The sequence below is a fragment of the Colias philodice genome, chromosome 6 (assembly GCF_061535455.1).
Source record: "Colias philodice isolate Cphi_HAF_F1 chromosome 6, ilColPhil1 Martin Lab GWU primary, whole genome shotgun sequence".
Classification (NCBI taxonomy): Eukaryota; Metazoa; Arthropoda; class Insecta; order Lepidoptera; family Pieridae; genus Colias; species Colias philodice.
This window is the reverse complement of record NC_143091.1, coordinates 292,370-313,665: the sequence shown is the minus strand read 5'-3', so window position 1 is coordinate 313,665 and position 21,296 is coordinate 292,370. Positions and strand designations below refer to the sequence as shown.

The 21,296-nt window shown below is 35.5% G+C and overlaps 1 protein-coding gene across 4 annotated transcripts in view; it reads left to right on the top strand.

Moving 5' to 3' along the window:
* Window positions 1–256: 256 nt before the first annotated feature.
* Window positions 257–21,296, top strand: part of Obsc (Obscurin) — a 97,372-nt gene continuing 76,332 nt past the window's right edge. For 2 of the 4 annotated variants that reach the window (XM_089695978.1, XM_089695977.1), the window contains exons 1-3: window positions 257–4,997; window positions 5,184–5,299; window positions 12,782–12,913. In XM_089695978.1, coding sequence (XP_089552104.1) covers window positions 426–4,997; window positions 5,184–5,299; window positions 12,782–12,913 — 4,820 coding nt within the window. In that variant the 5' untranslated portion in view covers window positions 257–425. The remainder of the gene's footprint in view (window positions 4,998–5,183; window positions 5,300–12,781; window positions 12,914–21,296) is intronic. The other 2 variants (XM_089695979.1, XM_089695980.1) reach the window with 2 other exon arrangements.

The following is a 21,296-nucleotide window of genomic DNA, read 5'->3' as shown; positions in this document are numbered from 1 at the left end:
GCTTTTTATTAAAGTCTATTTGATATAAAATGGCTAATAATAAATGGTTCATTTTAAAGGATAGATACTATTTCATAACAATCCTTTCCCCCAAAATAGAATATTAACCAATACTTGAATCACTTAAATGTTTTTCCATGCAATCGTGTTCTTCGTGAATATACACGTCCCTCTTTATGTTATAAATAGCCCCTAACCGGAACAAATATACGGCACACCGTCTGCCTCCGCAAAGGTGCAAATCAATGCGTGCGCGCCGTAGAGCTTTAAGCATCGTCTCCGCACGCCAGTCGCTTCTCAGCAGCCGCCCAATACACACGCCTACACGCGAACGCAAATAATCGCGATTGTTTTATCTTGTCGAACAGTAGCCGGTTTCAAGTTTGTAAACAAATACAAATAATATGAGGACCTGAATAAACAAAATGTCGTTTTGTCGAATAACCGGTAGGAGCAGAGGGCTGCCGAAGCCTAATTACTTCCCTCTTCTCGCTCCAATATCACCAGCTGATGCTAAACGGTGCTGTCGGATTACAGGAAAATCTTATGGACTGCCTACTCATCATTACATTCCAGTGTTATTAGTATCAAGATCCAGTAAAACTAAATGTAAGATAACAAATGTTTCGGGAGAGCTGGGCCCGCATCATTATTCGCCTGAAATTCACTATGGAAACAGAAAACACGAAATTTTACCAGACTACAGATATATATTCCCTGTTTTGGACGGCTCAACAGATGCTCAGAAGGCTCTCATAGAATTGTTATCTATGAAGCAGGTGACTGAAGAAAAGAAATATGTCTACACAGTTGATGAAAGGCGATGTAGCTTGGTTTTCTCGGCTCGTATGGAAGCAGCTGTGCGTGATGGTGATGTTCGAGATGTTATGCTTGCTAAGGACTCGGATACAGTGCTTATTAAAACAAAGCAAGGACGAAGTGTTTCTATGGATTTTAAAGATTTTACGGAAGACGTAGAAATGTTTGAAGGAGAAGGCCCTAATGCCGAAGTATTGAAACAAAGGGAAATGGAAGAATTAGAAGAAAGAAAGAAAAAACGTAAACGAGCGGCTGGTTTATCTTCAATGAAAAAAATATTTGAAAATAAGGAAAAATTGGCTGAAGTGCAAGAAATCGAAGAAGAAAAACTGCGCCAAGATCGTTTGGCAAAGAAAGCAAAATTAGAAGTACGACATGAAAAACATGATCTCAAAAGTTTTACGAATAACAATTTTGATGTTGAGCATATGCGCTCTAAGTCTAGTATTATTATGTGCAGTGGTGATTGGAAAGATCAAGTGCATCCGATAATTGAATCATGGGACTGTGATTTAATCGATAAAAATAATAGTGATAAGTATACTCTAAAGGTGACCACATTACCTACGCCTGTGAAGATAACCCCTTACCACTGTGAAGCCGAAATATTTCAAGCTGATAAAAATATTGGTGAAACGTCAATTCCCCTTGACAATGTTCCTTGTGTAAATCCCTTGAAGCCGGTTAAGTCGCGGCCGTCGGAAGAAGTTCTGAATGCAGTAAAACAAATTTCAACAGATCGATTAATCGACACATCAAATGTTACAGAAAAAATGTTACAAACGAACAAAATGGATATGATACCTACTTTTGAAGAATTACCTGATATAGTGAAAAATATTAAAAAAGGAAAAAGAGAAAAAGTCGCCAAGATATCCGTTCTAACTCTCGATATTAATAAAGCGAAAAAGTTTGTGCCTGGTCAGCACGTAAACACACCTCAAGGTCCCGTGTTCGTGCCAGGTCAAACTGTTGAAACACCAGCAGGACCAGTGTTTGTGCCTGGTCTGAGTGTGAATACACCTGTAGGAGCTAGTCTTGTTCCAGGACACATTGTATTAAATGAAAACAACAATGAACCTATTTTCCTTGCTGGACAAGTTATGAATACAACAGATGGTGAGCAATTTGTTTGTGGACAAACAGTAAAAAATAAAGATGATACTTATCGATTTGTTGAAGGACAAACTGTATTATCAGAAGATGGTTTTAAATTTGTACCGGGAAAAGTTATAAATACGGGATCAGATGAAGTTTTTGTGCCTGGCCAAACTATTTCAACCCCCGACGGTGTGCAATTCATACCTGGTCAAACCATTTCTGAAAATGGGAATACTGTATTTACACCTGGACAAAACGCTAAAATAGAAAATGAATGGCAGTTTATACCAGGCCAGGTAGTACATCAAGATGATGAGTTACACTTTGTTCCAGGAGCTACGTTAGCAACGCCAAATGGCCTTAAATTTGTTCCCGGACAAACAGTTGCTATAAATGGAGAAATATCCTTTGTACCAGGTATTACTAAAATGGAGAACTCTGAATTAAAATTTGTACCTGGAACAACTGTTGATACGATAAACGGTCCAAAGTTCATTGAAGGTCAAATTGTGCAAACTAATTATGGAGAAAAGTTTGTGCCGGGAAAAACTATAATTCAAGCCAATGGGCATATTGAGTTTTCTGTTGCAAAATCGATGGAGGACGTACAATTTTCTGATAGTGCACCTGTGGGTCTACCAATCGACATTAAGACTTGTTCAGTATCAGAAGAATCTTTGTATGTTTTTGGACACATGATACAAACAACAAATGGTATTGAATTTTATCCCGGGTCAAGAATACCGAAAAATGATGGGAAAATAGTACCCGGACGCTTGGTTAAGAATGAAGCAGGTGAATCACGATTTGTTCCTGGAACAATGGTTGAAGGCATATTTGTGCCTGGACAAATAGTTTTTACTGAAAATGGAGAGCAGTTTGTTCCCGGCCAAGTTGTTGATACTAGTGATGGCCCTAAATTTGTACCGGGTCAAGTCGTTAATACTAAAAATGGACCTAAATTTGTCCCTGGACAAACAATTCATACTATAGACGGACCTCGATTTGTACCCGGTCAAATAATAGAAACAAAGGCAGGACCTACATTTATACCTGGGCAAGTAATATCTACCGATGAAGGTTCCCGTTTTGTACCAGGTCAAGTAGTTGACACAGAAGAAGGGCCTCGTTTTGTTCCTGGAAGAGTGATTGAAACAGATGATAACGGTGTAACATTTGTGCCTGGGCAGATAGTTCAAACACCTGAAGGTCTTAAATTTGTTGCACCAGATCTTGTTGAAGGAGAAGAGGGATTAGAATTTTCAGTGCAAAGTTTCTTAGTGACACCAGAAGAATTAAAACTTCTTAAAGTCAAAACAAATCCTAACGATACCACATCAACGAAAGGAGAGCTTACTATTGACACAAATATGTTAAGACAACTCTCTGAAGCTGGCATGTCAATTGGTAGACAAGTTCCAGCGGAATTGCCAGCAATCAATGTAATATTAAATGAAACAAAGAATGCTGAGGCTTTAAAAGAATTTGTGTCAGATTTTGGTCTTAAAGATACAGTAGCAAATCAATTAATGGATGTAATTAAGTCCATAATAGAAATGAGTGGTCATTTAAAATCTGAAATTCAACAATGTCAAACCAAAAATGGTGTAAGAACTTTCAATAAAACTGGCAAACTGCAGAAAAGTCGATCCCAAGAGAAGCTTGATGGTGAGCATATTTCCTCTGAAGAAAAAATACACGAAGAACATATTAAAAATTCAATAGCTGCTGCTGTTTTGGCTGCTTTGGTGACAGCTGAACAATTTGCAGGCATCAATGATAATAATGGGAAGGAGAAATATCACCGCATTTTGAAATCTATTGATACAATACTAGGAAAATCTATCGATGAAGATTTCGTCACTGCTATGTACAATATACTTCAAAAAGAAGATGAAAAAGGAATTCTGTGTGAAGAGATATTGGAAAATACCACACAACCAAAAATTGAATTGATAAAAATCGCTGTTAACAGTACATTATCTAAGCATTCCTTGACTGAAACAGAAATTATTGAAAAGTTTAGTGATTTCTTGAAAAGTGAAAACGAAGTATTGGGTCCGGCATTCAAAAATATTACTAAAGGTGATTCTAATTTACTTCAACACATTTTGGGCTGTATAACAGATTCAATTTCTTTTGTAAAAACTGACCAAGATGCTGCCGAATCATTACAAAAAGCAATTGTGTCAGCTGTACAAGAATCAAGTGCTGGCGAGCTACAAAGTATGCTTCAAAATACTGACAAAAAGGATTTAAGAGAATTAATACTTCAATCCATAGGCCTTGCCCGTGTATTAGGCATGAGTGACGTAGCAAAGAGCTTGTTATCTTTAGTAAATGATGATTTTAGTTTATCTAAAATTGAAGGTGACGAAACTAGCATGAACATTCTAAAGAGACTGACAGTGATGCGAAAATTAGCTGAACAAACACCCGATTTACAAGCCACGCTACTGAAATTAGAAAAAAATCCAGAATTAGCTCGCTCCGACCCTAAAATGAGGGAACTGGTACGAGAAAGTGCTGCTCTTATGATTATACCTGAAGAATCGCCTCTTATGACTTCCGATGACGTCCCGTTGAGTTTACTTCAACCGGAGAATAGTCTCGCTATGGAGGACTTCCTGTTTCAGCGTAAAAAATGTCCGGGAGCATTGTTAATTATGAAGAGAGGCCTGCAAGCGGTGGTACCTCGAGAAGCAAGCCGGGCCGTTTTGACGGGTGAAGTGGCATATTCGGTTCTAGATGAAAACGGCATACGCCATTTCGAACCTTTACACGTATTTTCAGCTCTTAACTTAAGTAAACCGATAGCACATCGCTTCAGTATGTACAGCTGTCCGATCGCAGATGAAAAAGATGATGATCTACAAAATATTAATGGCTACTGCAACATTAGTAACAGTCAAATTATAACGAGAATGGGCGGTTGGGGACGTAGATATAGCGGCGTTAATTTGGATAAGGAAAATAGAAGTAGATACAATACATATGATAACACGCCGAGCTATAAACGATACCCGTCTAGATCATCTACGAGATCTAGGTCTAGTTGTAGCAGAAGTCCGCCAAAGGTAATTTGTTACACAAGTCACTTACATAAAGGTCACACTCAATAATCAACTAAATAACATTTCTATCGCTACATAATTTTGTGATGATATGCCAAAATCATCCCCCTAAGACGATATTAATAGGAATCGGCATAAGATATGTTTTATATAATCATGTTAAACGTAAAAATTATATGTTTGTTACAGGTAGACGACGTCGTAGTAGCGTCTAGTGACTACACAGCGGCGGCAGATGACGAAGTCTCTGTCAAAGCTGGAGATATTGTCGAAGTTCTCGACACTAAAGCCGCCCTCGGTTCCAAGTAAGTTTATCTTGTGAAACTCGTCTGTTCTACACAGCATGGCCTAAATTTAATATCACCATGCCCTAATTCGTGAAACATCTATATTTAACCCACCAGATACTCTTGTTGAACTGTTCGATCTTTCAGCGTGTACTAAAATAAATTATTAAGTCATGTTCGATACATTTATTACGGTTTTCCCTAAACATCATTCGTTTAACCGCGATTTTTATTAACTCTCTACCTTGCCTGTTTATTTGGGTACAATTTTGAAACTATATTAAAATTATCACAAATTAAGTTTTTCCATTGCTACGAATTTTGTTCTAACGCAAGAATATGGAGAGAAAAATATTCTGGACATACATTTTACTTCGAAAATAACTCTTGATCTAACTCTTTGACCCTGTTATTTTCAAGTTAAACGTATTAAAAATATAATCCAGAACGCTGAATTCCTTCTAATTCTTACATCCGCAAACATTTGATCTTTAAATCTGGACCAAACTCAAAACCATCTAAGAATGTTTAACTTCTAAAACTAGGATGAACATAAAACGGCGGGAATGCGTTTTATTATCGTTCCAATGCGCTGGACAACGATACGGGGTAAATTTAGAAAAGGTCGATGCACTTTCTTGCGCAACTTTAGCATTTAATTCATTAGAAGCATCGAGTAATACTGACATGCATTTAGAATGGAATTATGGAATCTATGGAGATTTTTCGCGAAGTTTAACTTTATCTGGAATAGGATAAAAGTTAAAAATATATCTAGTTATATGTTTTTGATATCTGACATATTACCCCAAAGTCTCGTATTTGTAAATAAGTTCCAATTCAATTCATTAAACTTGCAAGGAATGCGTTTTTCATTGCATTAAAGTTATTTTGTCGTAGACGTTTTTACCTTAACCTTTCTTTATCTGTCTCGTGCGACTAATGCATTGGCAAAACTTACACCACAAATCTCAATCATCATCATTATTCTAATCTCCCATTAAAACAACACAAAACCAGCATCTGTCATACAAATAACGTCATTATCATCAGCAATCATTAGCACATCCTCATTAATGAAAGATGACGTAATGACAACAATTATTGATGCAGGTACAGAGGACGTGTCTATAGATACGACAATCATTTCTTCCAGTCCAGAGGCTCGTCTTTGGACTATGTGTTTAGCGTACCCACATACAAAATGTATTACTATTAACTGTTGTAGTAATACGATATGTGTTACAAGGAAGATGATCTAATGAAATGAAGATCGTTCAGTGAAGAAGATGGAATCATTATCATTGTAAATATCCCGCTTTAGCCACGAAAACGTTCGTTGTTGTATTTGTTGTGATCGATTTATATTGTGATAATTATCATTATAATTGTAATCCTTAAAATTATAATCGTCATTTTCGTTATATAGAGAATACAATGTATCCCAAGTGTAAGGTTGCAAAGCGATGTATTCAATAAAGACACTAAAAAACATGGAGTTTCCTTTTAGCATATAATATTTTATTTAATAAATGGTCAGGTTATATTATAAGTATTGTATATATGTATGTATTCAGGTTTCTCTCATGTTTTGGATTCCTTAAACTAGTTCCTATAATATCATCAAAATTTATTGAATGGTTGCCTCATAAATGATTAAAGAAACACTCTTCTTAAATCTTATTTAATCTATTTACATACACCTATATAAACAATTTAAAAAATATACAAATAATAGAAAGAATCTTAACTACAGCTGTGACACAAGCCAAATGGATATGATCTTTAAACTCTGCATTAATTGAATCGTTAATACATTTTATATTGAACAGTAAATGTCCCAATGTTGCGAAGTATTTTATGTGATACGACGGAATAAACACCTGTCGGTATTATAATTAGCTCTAAATACCTAACTGAATCACGCTATCGAAATGCGACAATTTCTAGAGGTATTATTAGAATACCCTACTGCACATTGGATAGCTATCTCGTTACTATAGTTTAAACGATTGGTTTTGCTTATGTTACTATGTAGATGAATTTATGTTAATGGTGATAGCATCACTACATAGTATAAAACAAAGTCGCTTTCCTATGTATGCTTAAATCTTTAAAACTACGCAACGGATTTTGATGCGGTTTTTTTAATAGATAGAGTGATTCAAGAGGAAGGTTTTAGTATATAATTTATTATGTTTTAGACAAAGCGGGCGAAGCCGCGGGTGGAAAGCTAGTGTACCAATATTTCAATGTAATGTTTTAACGATCGTAAGAAAAGAATCGTTTTGGATAATAGAAATGGGACAGTGATTTTAATAATAAAAGAAAATATCAACACAATAACTTATTAATTTCCTCAAACATTTTTCCACATTGGAATTAATACTGCTTTAAGATATCATGGTTTTACGGTAAAGGTATGAAAGATTTATGAGAGAAAGAACATAGTATAGGAGTACCTACTTACTATATTTGTAAAAGAGAAATAATAATTATTGCTTTTTAATTAAATTACCTTGGCAATGCTCTACAAATGAACCTTAATTAAGTAGGAACTTTACATTGCTAGATAGTAATAGAAAAGTTATACATTATTTCATCCAACATTAGATCTATTTGAGAATATTTTTATAAATGGAAAGTCGAAATGCGTTGAAAAAAATACTATAATATAGTAACTTTTAACCTTGACAAAAAGTGAACCCAAGATTAATTACGCTGGCTGTAACAAGATCATTTAGAATTATTATACTCCTATTTAAGGAGACAATATTAATTATCTTCTTTATATATATAAAATTCTCGTGTCACAATGTTAGTCTGCATACTCCTCCGAAACGGGTGGACCGATTCTCATGAAATTTTCTGTGCATATCGGGTAAGTCTGAGAATCGGCCAACATCTATTTTTCATATGTACCACGGGCGAAGCCGGGGCGGGCCGCTAGTAATAATATACAAGTCTATTATGGACAGTTTATCTTTAGTCAAACCATTTCTAAAAGTATAAAAGGTCGGAGATCCTTTTATGGTATAAATGAATAGCTTTTTGAAACGTAAATTACATGAATTATGACGATTCAAAAGCGCTTCCATAACAAGTCTAGTTAGCTAAACAAACGTTTAGTTTGAGCTTATCAGAATAAGTTGTATGTAATGAATCGAAGTATCAACATACTTCATTGTAGTGAAGTCGCGAGCTAAAGCTAGTCTTCTAAAATACTAGTAAATTATGATTGTACTCATATACATTGTATGATGGTACTGTAACAAGATAGGCTTTATTACATATGACTTTTATGACAGAAGGTTAGACAACAGTGTCTTGGACTACCGCCAGTTGTTCTCGGAACTCAGTAAGAGATGAAACGGTTTGCATTAAACTGCTATCTGGGGAACTGTAGTCTTTGAGGATAATGCTTTGATATAGTACTCAAACTTGATGTATGGTGATTGTGGTATTAAAACGTGTTCTTTGTGTTTGAAGTTCATTATCACTAGCTTGAGTCGGATATATCGTATGTATTCAAATAAACTCAAATGTTAACCGATTTTTCTTAACTTTTTCAAACCTGAGGTTACTCTTGATCGGTCAAAGACTATAATATTTAAGAAAAGTAGGAAGTAGGTGTATAGCTTTCAAAAATTTCAATACATTGTGCAATAGATCGATTTGAAATGAACCAAAAGATTAAATACCGGTTGCATAATATAAGTAAAATTTGTAAATGGAGGTCGGTAGGTAGTACTTGCATTAATTCGAATACACACATGAAAACACTTTTTAAAATAAAAACAAATCTCCACTGGTAATGAAATAAAACGTCAGCTCGTATTATTGGCTACCATGACCAACATCAAATCAAACACATGTACCATATTATAAAAACATCTAATCAAATACAATCAAGAACACGAAAACTACGAGCATTCAGAACACGCTTCAAATTTCGCAACTGTAAAACATTTGCTTTACAAGTTTTCCAATAAAACGGATATAATGACACCGGCTAATTAAATCATGGTGTAACTGTGCCACCGTTGACGTCACGCGCTTTTGGGGGCAGCCTCAAATAGCCCCGTTGAGTGTAGCTTGAGTGACGGTTACACGTGTGATTTATGTAGTTGAGTTCAACATTTGCCTTGTGTGTTATGGACATCTGCGTTAATTCAACTTATTAATGGACTAGATATATTATTGTAGTCTATCGTCTAATATGTGATGATAGAGATAATGTTTTCAAGAACACCTTATAATTAGATTTTCAATTTCAACACGAAGAGTCTGACAATAATTTAGTGTAATATTTTGAATAGTGTAATAAATTATTAACATTATATTAATTCGTGTCAATATTTTGGGAAAATGTAATGTTAATCTCGTCCGATATTTAATGATCAAAATACTTATAATATGGTAGTAGAATTACCAATGTTTTGCAAATTTGACTTTAAATGCTACTAAGGAGAGAAAAGGCAATCTAATTACTTCTTAATGATTCTTGAATTATGGTAATTTTTGGCAAAGTTTATTCAATATAGTTATCCATGAATGAAAAAGCTGTATTTACCACAGAAAGAACCTAATCCTAATAAACCTATCCTGTTATAAAAGTTCCTTAGCTATTAGATTCAACCAAAGTGAACCTAAAGTTCACCTAGACATCATATGAAAGCCAGAAAGTAACTTCACTCAAACAATCAGCTATTGCATTGATAATTTGGTTAGAAATATCATCCAACCAAAAATTGCCCAACATTTCTATTAGGATTAAGAATACAACACCAATTCTTTCCAAAGCAAAGCATATACCATCAAAAAATTACGTTCTTATTAGAATTCAACCCAACCTTTTCTAAAACATACACCATCTAGCTACGTAGCTTTATGGGTATGCACGTGCATATCCCACTCAAAATTATTTAAAAGTAGAGAAGCCCATACAGCTAAATTTAAAGCATCACGTGGTATGGTATGGCTTGGGCCCTGACATTGTGTTCCGTGACACTTGAGTGATGGATGGCAATCCGATACCCACACTGTTGGATCTTTGGTGACAAGTATTATTTATTTATGCTGTATTTTTAGATGCAGTGGGTGGTACTTGTGTGAAGAGATGTTAGAATGATTTGTGAAATGTGAAATACTTAGATATAATTCAATTTTTCATCAAAGGACATAGGTAGCTAGAGTAAAATAATTAATAAACAGTCACTTGGCTGTGATTTCGTCTTTTTGATGGAATTATTCCAGAGTTAACAGAAAACAGCAGGATATTAAGGTAAACCATATAAAACAGCGCTCCGTCTGTGAAAATCTTGTCAAAATTGATAATTGACTTTTAGAAATATGTTTGAACAAATAGACATACATACATAGAATACATTTGCATAGTGTTAATAAAAAGCATAATATGAAATGAAAAATGAAAAAATATTTATTTGGACCCACATTATAAAAAGTTTACATACATGAGACACGACAATCGACTAAAATATGTACAGATCAATAAATTAATTACATCACGTAGGTCGTTTAGTTTAGAATATTCTAAAAAGATTAGATGGAATAGAAGATATTATCAGGTATTTTATGTAGAAACTGGCAACTGCATACTGTTTAGTTTTAATTTAATAAATCAATGTTTGATATTGATATTGAGTATCATAAAATATAGGTACCTATATCTTAAAAAACTATTAAAGTCACACAAATTAACACATCCACGGAAAATATTATGCATCCAAAATAAACAAAAATAAAAGCCAAGTAACCGACAGGTGTGCATTCGTACTAAAATATTCAGTAAATATGCTGAGCAAGTAAATCTTGATTTGTTTGTGTGTTGTAAATTATGATGTTGAAATTTGAGTTTTACGATATACTTGCTTTAAAATGTCTTAATATATCTTTCTAGTCAACTACATGCCACTGAATCAATTTTTATTTATTTACAGCATGTGGAAATTAATATAAGATGGATAGAATATAGGTAATCGATATCATTTTATCATTTTCAGTTTTAATACATTTGTAGGTACATAGGAAATTATACATGTCCATTTCTTTACAATATTATGTAGTCCTTTTAAATAATATAGCAGGAAAACAAATTTAATAGTTGGACTTGTAAGTCGTAAACCTCTACGACGTAGAGGTTTTCGTAGAAGGCTTTGTAGCGACGTAGCTATCAACTATCTACGTCGTAGCCTGTGGTCGTAGCGAAGTTAAGTTCTGATTGATAGATTTATAATTGTAGGATCAATGTAACACAATTGAGGAAATAAATATATAAAAATAAATGAAAAGATCTAATCAATAAGGAATGTATATATACAGTGTGTCCGGACATGACATACCGATATTTGAAGGGGCTATTCTCCAGGGCCTTTAGACAAACGTACCTAACGCCATGGAATAGAAACTGCTAACGCTAATTATTGACATGAGCTCATGAGATTTTGGTAATGGTTCGTTCACACTACCAAAGACGACGACGACCACGACTAAAATTACAATCTTGCTGAAATTTGTTCAAAATCAAAATTAAAATCTCCCGTCATTCCAGTACTCGGAAATAAAAAATTTCGAGGTCAATTAATAAAAAAAAATAGGTTTTTTGCGATTTTCGCCGAGACGGTAAGTTTATCATACAATCACCTGAACCAAAATTGTAGATCATCTAATTATCTATAAAAAAGGTTAAATACATTTTTTTCTAGGAGCCACCGTTTCTATGAAAAACCTGTTTGTTTATCCATTGATCTCAAATATTTTTTTACAAAACACCAATACGACAGGACATTCTTAAATTTCATTTTTAATTGTGTTTTGCACAATTTTATTTAATTGCGACTGGATGAAAATTTTTTTCGTGGTCGTCTTTGTCGTTGGTAGGGTGACCGAATCCTTAGGCAAAACATCATACGCTTATGTCAATTTCTATCGATAGCGTATTCTATTCCTTGGCGTTTTGACGTTCGTCTCGGCCTGCAGGTATTTTTATCGACAATTCGACAACCCCTCTACAGTCCCCTACCTCACCCCCCTCAAAATGGTTTTCGAATTTTTTAAAGTATGTTTCATCACTCTTATCAATTAAATTTGTTTAGTGGTCCCTAGAATAACTTGTTATTGTTCAAATAAAACCAAATTTAGTATTTTGTGACACTCACTTTCGAAATTATTACAATTTTCATAAATTCACTATCCGAATTGATAGGTTTACCATTTTGCCATATGTATCATATAGTTTTGACACTCGGATACACAGGATATCATTAAAATCTATTCATTTATTAAACATTTTTTCTAAAATTTTCATCTAGCGTAGCATACCTATAAACCATTATCTAGTATATATTGCAATAGCTATCACTATCTTTCCCTATCTTACAACTAGTATCATACTATAGAACATTCTAGAACCTTCTAGAACATTCGAATCTTCCAAAGCCACATCAGTGCGTGGACGTTCACACTCATTCATCTCCCCAGGTCCCGGCTCGCTAGCGAGCTGGACGTGGACGTGGTCCTGCTGGACTCCACGGCAGCGAAGCACAAACTCGCTGTGCGTCCAAAGAAAAATCACCCGAAAGTGAAAGCCATTCCTAAGCAAAATGGAGAGAGGTAAACGTGTTGTAAGGTTTAGTTTCGCTTGGCCGTCGAGATGACATGAAATTGCTTCTGCTTATTGTGTTAAAATTTTATGCTTTCAAACCCTCAAAAAATCTATTGTGACGAATGAGGATATAGGTAGTAACTATGTAATATAAAAGTAAATACTTGCATAATAATAGCCGACGGATGCTAGGCCCTTATAAAGAAGAGAAAAAATTATAAATTTAGCTATTTGAAGACTATAAATTTAGTTTACCATCCACACTTTATGGGAGTAATTAGATCATCCTTCAATGGAATTCTAGGAATTACGATATTATCAATGTATACTGTGTTTGTAATGAAGTCGTTTCAAAGTTTTTCCGTAGCTAATAACCTTGTTTACTAATCATTGATCTTGGCACATGAATCAATTAGCCAGTTTAATAAATCACATAATCTATTTCCTTATTTGACTCTAAATAGTGGTTTGATTGACTACTATTGAAGGTTCACATTCCGACATTATGATAAAAATATCAATTAAACTAAAGTCAAGTAAATTTTGTTTTTAATCAATTATTTGTAAACGATATAGGTGTATTTGATCCCGGCTTAAATGTTGCTTTTTAACCATCTCGTTTAGTTCGGCCTTTTTTGCAGCTGTATTTTGTAGCAAGGCTTAATAGCATGATAAATATTACTCTGTTTATTCCACTGATTATTTATTAATTTATCATTTTGTCTATAAAATCCCGGCTTTTCACTAAATCTTAGTGAAAAAACTTTTCCAAACCACCACCTATGCGAAATTTCACTTAGTTCTTATCCTCAATTTACATGATAAATCGTTACTCATTTTCATGCTCGTATAAGTATCTATACAATTGGCAATTCTCATCACAAATATATAAACAAATAAACATTTTAAAAAATGCTTATCCTGCAAATAACCAACTATATTAAAAAAGTATTCACTTACAAATAGTGTAAATTAATAAAACAATACGAGCCAAAACACAGGCACTAAACGCTTGGCCCACTTAATTGGAGTTATTAATGGCAGAACATTAGTCTCTCTGTTTGAGCTACATTGCGTAATGTCTAGAAATCCCGCTTTTTAGGTGACCTGCTTGTGGGATATTATAACACGCTCATTTGTTACAGCTTGTAACTAAGTAATATTATTAAAAAAGAGCGTGTGTGCCGGTCACACTTATAATAAGTGAAACTTCTTTAGCAAGATTCAAAGATACCAAAATCGTCGCTTTACTCCATGACGCGACCATGAAATTTTACTCTTAACGCGCCTAAAGAAGTTTCAGATTAAAATGAGCTAGGTCAAGAGACATAATGTCGCGGAAGAATTCTAACAAATACCCGCGGCCCCATCATTAAAGCGGCTCGACGGAACACAGTGGGGTTTTAGTCGGTAAGAATCCGACATAACCCACGGCTCCTTCCCCGGGGGCCGTGGGTATCTTTGGAAGATTTCCCCACTATAAAAAAAAAAAAAAAAAAAAAGGTCAAGAGACATAATATTATATTAATGTGCCTCTGGAAAACATACAGCATTGTTATGAAGAAGCAGTGTATACTCAACCATAGATACGGAATGATTTCCATAGACTACATACAACCTCTAGTTCCAATTTATTCCGCTAGACGTCGTCGCTGTCACCAGCAAGGTGATGGGGGAACCAAATTCATTTTTCGAATCATATTCGTTGTGTACTCTCGCCATAGGCGGTCGTTTCAATAAGCATTACTAGTGTACAAGTGTTCAAAAGTGCTAGTGTGTGAATAATTTAATAATTTTTCAAAGTCAACCGTTACTGTTCGTAATGAATTCGCCACCTAACAACGACTTCGAGGCGCCTTCTGGGGCCCCGACGGGCTCAGAAGGCCATCGTTCTGCTGCTTTGCCCTCGTCAGCGAGCCGGAGCGACAACAAACGGAAGAAATGTACTTCAAGTTCGAGTGACAGCGACTCGGACCCGGAGGTCGACGTGCCGACGACCAAGAAACAAAAAACGAGTACTGAGGTAACCGCCGATCCTCGGATCGACGTACTATATGCCCAGGTCAGTTTTCTTACAAATTATTTAATGCAGCAACAAAGTGCTCAAAACATAATTGAGTCTGATAATAATGTTGAAGTACCCGCAACCGAAAATATCGAATTTTTGTCGAATCCATCAACGAGTGCAAACAAATCAATAGATTTAGGCGTATGTAAAACGGTTTTTGACGAGAAAAAAGTTCTTAAGCCCGCAAATGAAAAATTATTACGTCAATTAATCGAGCTTCAACAATTTAATTCGCCAACGTGGCCTCATATTCGCTATTCCAAAGCATTAACGGACATGCTAGCCGCGCCAGGCTTTTGTAGTTTAAAAATTAATGACGAAATGTGTTCTTTAAACAAGGGTAAAGATTTCTTATCATCAACCGAAGAAATTATGGCCGCGATTACAAATGCATTATTACAGCAAAGGGAACTATTACAATCGGGCTTACAGGAGCTCATTAATTGGGCCCACAATTCTCAATCAGAACTTAATCCAGATAATCTTTTTAAAAAAATTTCTGACGCGTTTGGTACTACATCTCCGTCATATAAGCTATCGGAACAAACATTACAAATTGTGTGCGGTAAAAGAGCGGAGTGTATCGAAATTAGGAGAAAAAGATTATTAGATGGAATTAGGGATAAAAATATTCAAAGCGCGCTTAGGAATATCCCTCCGAGCGAAGAACATTTATTTAATAAGACCAAACTCTTAACGTTTATACAATCGCTAGGCGGTCCTCACTTTTGGTTACTACCCTCACAATCACAAATTTATAAAAAAACGGAACCACTTAAAAAGAAGTACAAGAATTCGTTACCTTCTACTTCCAAGGCTCAATACCGTTCGAGCAAAAACGTTACTCCAGATACATATAAAAATTCGCAAAGTACTTTTAAAAAAACAAATAATTTTAAACAGACTAAAAATAGTTCCTTTCGAAACAAAGAAGAGAGGAAGTGACTATCCGACACACTTCAGGGGGGGTTGTTTAAAAGCCTTCAAGAGCCGTTGGCAAGCTTTGGGCGCGAACAAGTTTATAATTTCGGCAATAACACACTTTCGATTGCCCCTGGTAAAAAAACCGCCATTAATAAGGCCAACAAAGGAAATTATGAAACAGTATTCAACAACCCCGTCCCCTGCAATGTCTCAATCAATACAGGAGCTTCTGGATCAAGGTGTACTGCAGATCGTCACCAAAAGAACTCCCAGTTTTATTTCAAAGCTTTTTCTGAGGAAGAAAAGCGACGGCACTATGCGTCCGATATTCGACCTGCGGGAGCTGAACAAATTTATAAAGGCAAAGCACTTTCGCCTCATTTCGCACTCCACAGTTCCCGAGTTTCTCCAGCCTGGGGACTGGATGATAAAGCTAGACATCTCGTCCGCCTATTTTCACCTGGCCTGCGCCAAGTCTCACCGGCCTTTTATGAGAATAAGTTACCAGCTCCAACTTTACGAAATGACGTGCCTACCCTTTGGCCTAGCGTCAGCACCGTACCTTTTCTCTTCAGTAACATGTTGGGTCGCGGAGACCTTGCGTGCAAAAGGTTGTCGAGTTCTAGTGTATCTGGACGACTTCCTTCTGGTCAATCAGGACCAGTCCAAGTTATGTCGTCAGGCTGCGGAAGCCGTGCGGCACTTGGAATATCTGGGATGGCAGATAAACTACCAAAAATCGGTTTTGACCCCCACTCAAGACTTGGAATATTTAGGCATACGATGGCAGACTGCAAAAAATGTTATGTCACTACCAGAGAAAAGGAGAGACAAGTTAGACAACGCCATAGCTCAGGTTCTGAAGATACAACAGGTAAATCTTCGAGAACTACAATGCCTTTTGGGTCAACTGAATTTTGCAAATTTCGTTATCCCGCGGGGCCGATTACATTGTCGCAGAATGCAGATCTTTCTGCGACGCTTCAACAAGAAGAGATCGCGACAGAAACTGCCAGTCCCAGCTATTGTGGCACAAGAGATGACGTGGTGGCGCGGAGCTACCCGGCACAGCATGCCAATACACAAAAAACCTGCCACCCATTTCCTGGCGACGGACGCTTCGGACTTTGGTTGGGGAGCCCAATTGAATGGGAAGACTATGTCAGGAGTCTGGTCAGTCCGTCAAAGAAGGTGGCATTGCAACAAAAAAGAGCTATACGCAGTAGTAACGGCTATAGAAAAGAATGTAGAACTGTTGCGCAATGCACACGTTCTAATTCAGTCGGACAACAGGACACTGATTGCTTATATTCGGAAAGAAGGGGGGACGAGATCGATAGCCTTGTTAACACTAACTTCCAAGTTGTTACAAATAGTGGACCGCTACAAGATAACGGTGAGCGCATATTACCTACCGGGACGGTACAATATAATAGCGGACAGGCTATCACGAGGAAAACGTCCAGCAGAGTGGCATCTATTACCAAGAGCGACAGCGAAAGTGTTCCAGAAGTGGGGACAACCCCAAATCGACCTGTTTGCCACAAGAAAGTCTGCAGTAGTACAGGAATACGTGTCGATAGACTGCAGAGATCTATCAGCAAGTTATATAGATGCCTTCAGCAGGCCATGGAAGTATCAGCTAGCATGGGTATTCCCACCGCCAAGCCTCATACCACGGGTGCTAGCACATCTAAACAGTGCAACGGGAACGTATCTTGTAGTGGTTCCAGAATGGCCGAAGGCGTTCTGGCTCCAGGACCTGAAGGCCAGAGCCCTGGATCATCCGTACCAGATCAGGAACCTGCCAGAAGTGCTGATAGATGTAACAACACTGTTACCCCCACCACAAGTGCAGACATTAACCCTGAAAGTTTGGAGGATTGGGGGTGGGGCGAACTAATAAAAGATTGGTCTGAGCAGGAAAAGAGCCTGTTAAAGAAAAGCTGGCGAGTTTCCACATTATCAACATATACGCCAGCCCTCAGAAGATGGCTATCCTGGTGTGTCAATTGTTCAGTAAATCCAAAATGTCCAAAGCCAGCGGATATAGCCCGTTTTTTAATACATCTTAACGTCAAAGAGAATTTATCATACAGCACGATATTGGTCCATAAATCAGCTATTTTAACATTCTGCGGTCCTCATATAGAAAAAGAGTCATTTTCAAATTTTATTATTAAACATACCCTTAAAGCAATTGGTGCCTGTAATCCTAAGGCTGTTAGACCGTTGATTACATGGGATCCGAGAACTGTTCTTGAATGGCTCTCGTCTAACCCGCTAAAGGATACCCTATTTGATATTTCTCGTAGAACAGCTACGATATTATTACTGGCTTCGGGCCGACGGGTTCATGACCTTACATTGTTAAATATATCGGATAACAGTTTCTTTGATAATGGTGAAAACATCTACCTAATACCAGCTTTTGGTTCAAAAACAGATACTCATAGTTCTCGTCAATCAGCTTGGAAACTTGCGAAACATCCGGATAAAAACATCTGTCCAGTTACTCTTGTACGGCTTTTAATACAAAAGAGTTATTCAAAACGTAGTGAAGCTAATCATTTAAAAAACCTATTCATAACATTCGGTAATAAAACTAAAGCTGCTTCCCGTACAGTCATTGGGAATTGGGTACGCTCTGTACTCAGAGACAGCGGAATAAATGCTTCTCCAGGCAGCTGTAGATCGGCGGTAGCATCATTAGGATGGCTGGAGAATCAGCCTATAGACGAAATATTATCACGAGGAAATTGGAAATCCTCCAATACATTCTTTAAACATTATTGTCGTGAAATTGAACTATCAAATGAAAATAATCGAAATTTGATTTTTAATACTTTTACATTATTATAGAATATAGATTCAATGAAAATTAATAAACAAATAAATTGTGTATATTTTTGTAGAATATTGTAACGTTATATTGATTGTATATTGATTCAAAGTTAAAGGCTACTTAAAATAGTATATTATTTGAATTTAATTAAACTTAAAATATCGTGCATATTTATGTGACATGATTTAGTGATTACAAGTAAGAAAACATTTAAAATACTATATATTGTTTGAATGTTAGAAAATAAAAATAAGAACATAAGTAGTAGTTTTATTTTATATTTATATTCATCATAGCGTTGTGTCTTTTTATTTCACCAGCAGATAACAAACACGTCTTCATAACAATGCTGTATGTTTTCCAGAGGCACATTAATATAACGGTTTTACATTACAATAAAACCGATATTATGTGCCGAAAAGGAAAACATACAGCATTGCAGGAAGTCCTTCCTGGTGAAGACTATGATTCGAAAAATGAATTTGGTTCCCCCATCACCTTGCTGGTGACAGCGACGACGTCTAGCGGAATAAATTGGAACTAGAGGTTGTATGTAGTCTATGGAAATCATTCCGTATCTATGGTTGAGTATACACTGCTTCTTCATAACAATGCTGTATGTTTTCCTTTTCGGCACATAATATCGGTTTTATTGTAATGTAAAACCGTTATATTTTAAAAACATTACATTGTAATAATGCAAAATATTATTTTCACGTCATTGTAAATAGAGTACAAAATGCAATTAGAATTTATATTGTACTTGTACAATATAATAAGTAAGCTTTCGTTGTAGCCATGTGAAGCAAATTCACAGATTTTCAGTGATTGAATTTAGCCCTATTAACGAAGCAAAAACTTTGAGCTACACTCAAATTTCGTTGATTTAAAATTATCTTAAATCAATAAAACCCATAATTTAATGGTCTGTAGTCTATATACATCTTTTACATAAGCATTAGAATGGAGTACCTACTTACAATTTCCGACACTTTTACAAAAATATATTTTTACTAAGAGAAACATCGTTTTCAAAACAATATCATACAAAAATTAATTACACAATAATATAAATGAATGTAAAGAAACGACTAGTTTTAGAGTAATGATTTCCTTTCCCCAACCGACGTTAAGTCACAAGTAGTACAAGAAAAACGCCTTAAAAATGTAGATTTGTGTGTCGTTGTAAAAATAAAACTTTCCGACGATAGCTCTAAATTCTAGTTAAATAGCAGTTATATAATGTACAGGGAATTCTTTACATAATGATACGTTACATGAACTCAATTCCGTGACAACGACTAAAGAATCTCATTTTGATTTTTAATTTTATATCATTAAATGGCTTTATATTTTTGAAGTGAAGATTTTTTTAAGGCGGGTTGAGAGTTAAATTTTAATGTCACGTCATGGCAATACCGTCACGTCATGGAAAAAGGTTTCGGTATCTTTGAATCTTGCCTAAGAAGTTTCACTTCTGACGCGTGTGATCGGCACACACGCTCTTTTTTATTTTTTTTAAATAGTCTTCTATCCGGAGCCGGGATTATACCAATAGGAAATCCTAATAACTAAGAGTGCTTTCCATTGAATAGTTAAAATGCTTTTAAATTAGGAATTACCTAATTTTTATTGATTTTGTATGATGACGACTTAGACACCACTGAAATGGGCTATTATTGTGTGCTATCTTCCCCCTTTTATACAATAATTCGATTTTTTATAATATCCACAATCCTATGCGTTAGAATAATATAACAATTGAAGTCATTAACCGACTTCAAAAAAAGGAGGAGGTTATCAATTCGGCCGGTATGTTTTTTTTTTATGTATGTACACCGATTACTCCGAGGTTTCTGAACCGATTTACGTGATTCTTTTTTTGTTCGATGCGGGATGATGTCGAATTGGTCCCATAAAAATTTTATTCGGATAGGCCCAGTAGTTTTTATTTTATGAGCATTTTTGTCTGTATTTCTAAATTTTGCAAGTGCAAGTTTGAAGTCGGTTGTTTTTAACGCAGTTATCACTTGTTAATAATTATTCCTACTCGATAGGACTGATATCTCATTACATCTATCTTGTATCGCGACAAATCACCAAAAATCTTCCTCAAATAAATCATCCACTCAGATCATAGCAAAGCAAATAAAAAACAAAACACAATCTTAAAACGATTTAAAAAAAGTATTATAAACCGCCTAATCTAATCCTCTTAATCAAAAGCTTAATTAAAATAGCCGAAGTCAAATATAATCTGTTCTCAAATTAATAAAATGAGCATTGTTAGATTCGTAGAAACAGAAATATATCACAGAGGAATAAAATTAAGCGACGTCTGTTATATTTATTTGCAGTCATTCGTTATATTGCCGTTCTAAATCTAATTTAGTGTTATGGCGGTTATATTTTTAACCGACTGTGCAAAATGGGTTATGGTTTTGTGAAGCAATTATTATAATTAGATTGGTATAGGTTTCGAGGTTTTTGACGAGTCATATTTCAGAGGAATTACTATAAACATAGAGTTTTTGAAACATAATTTTATAAATAT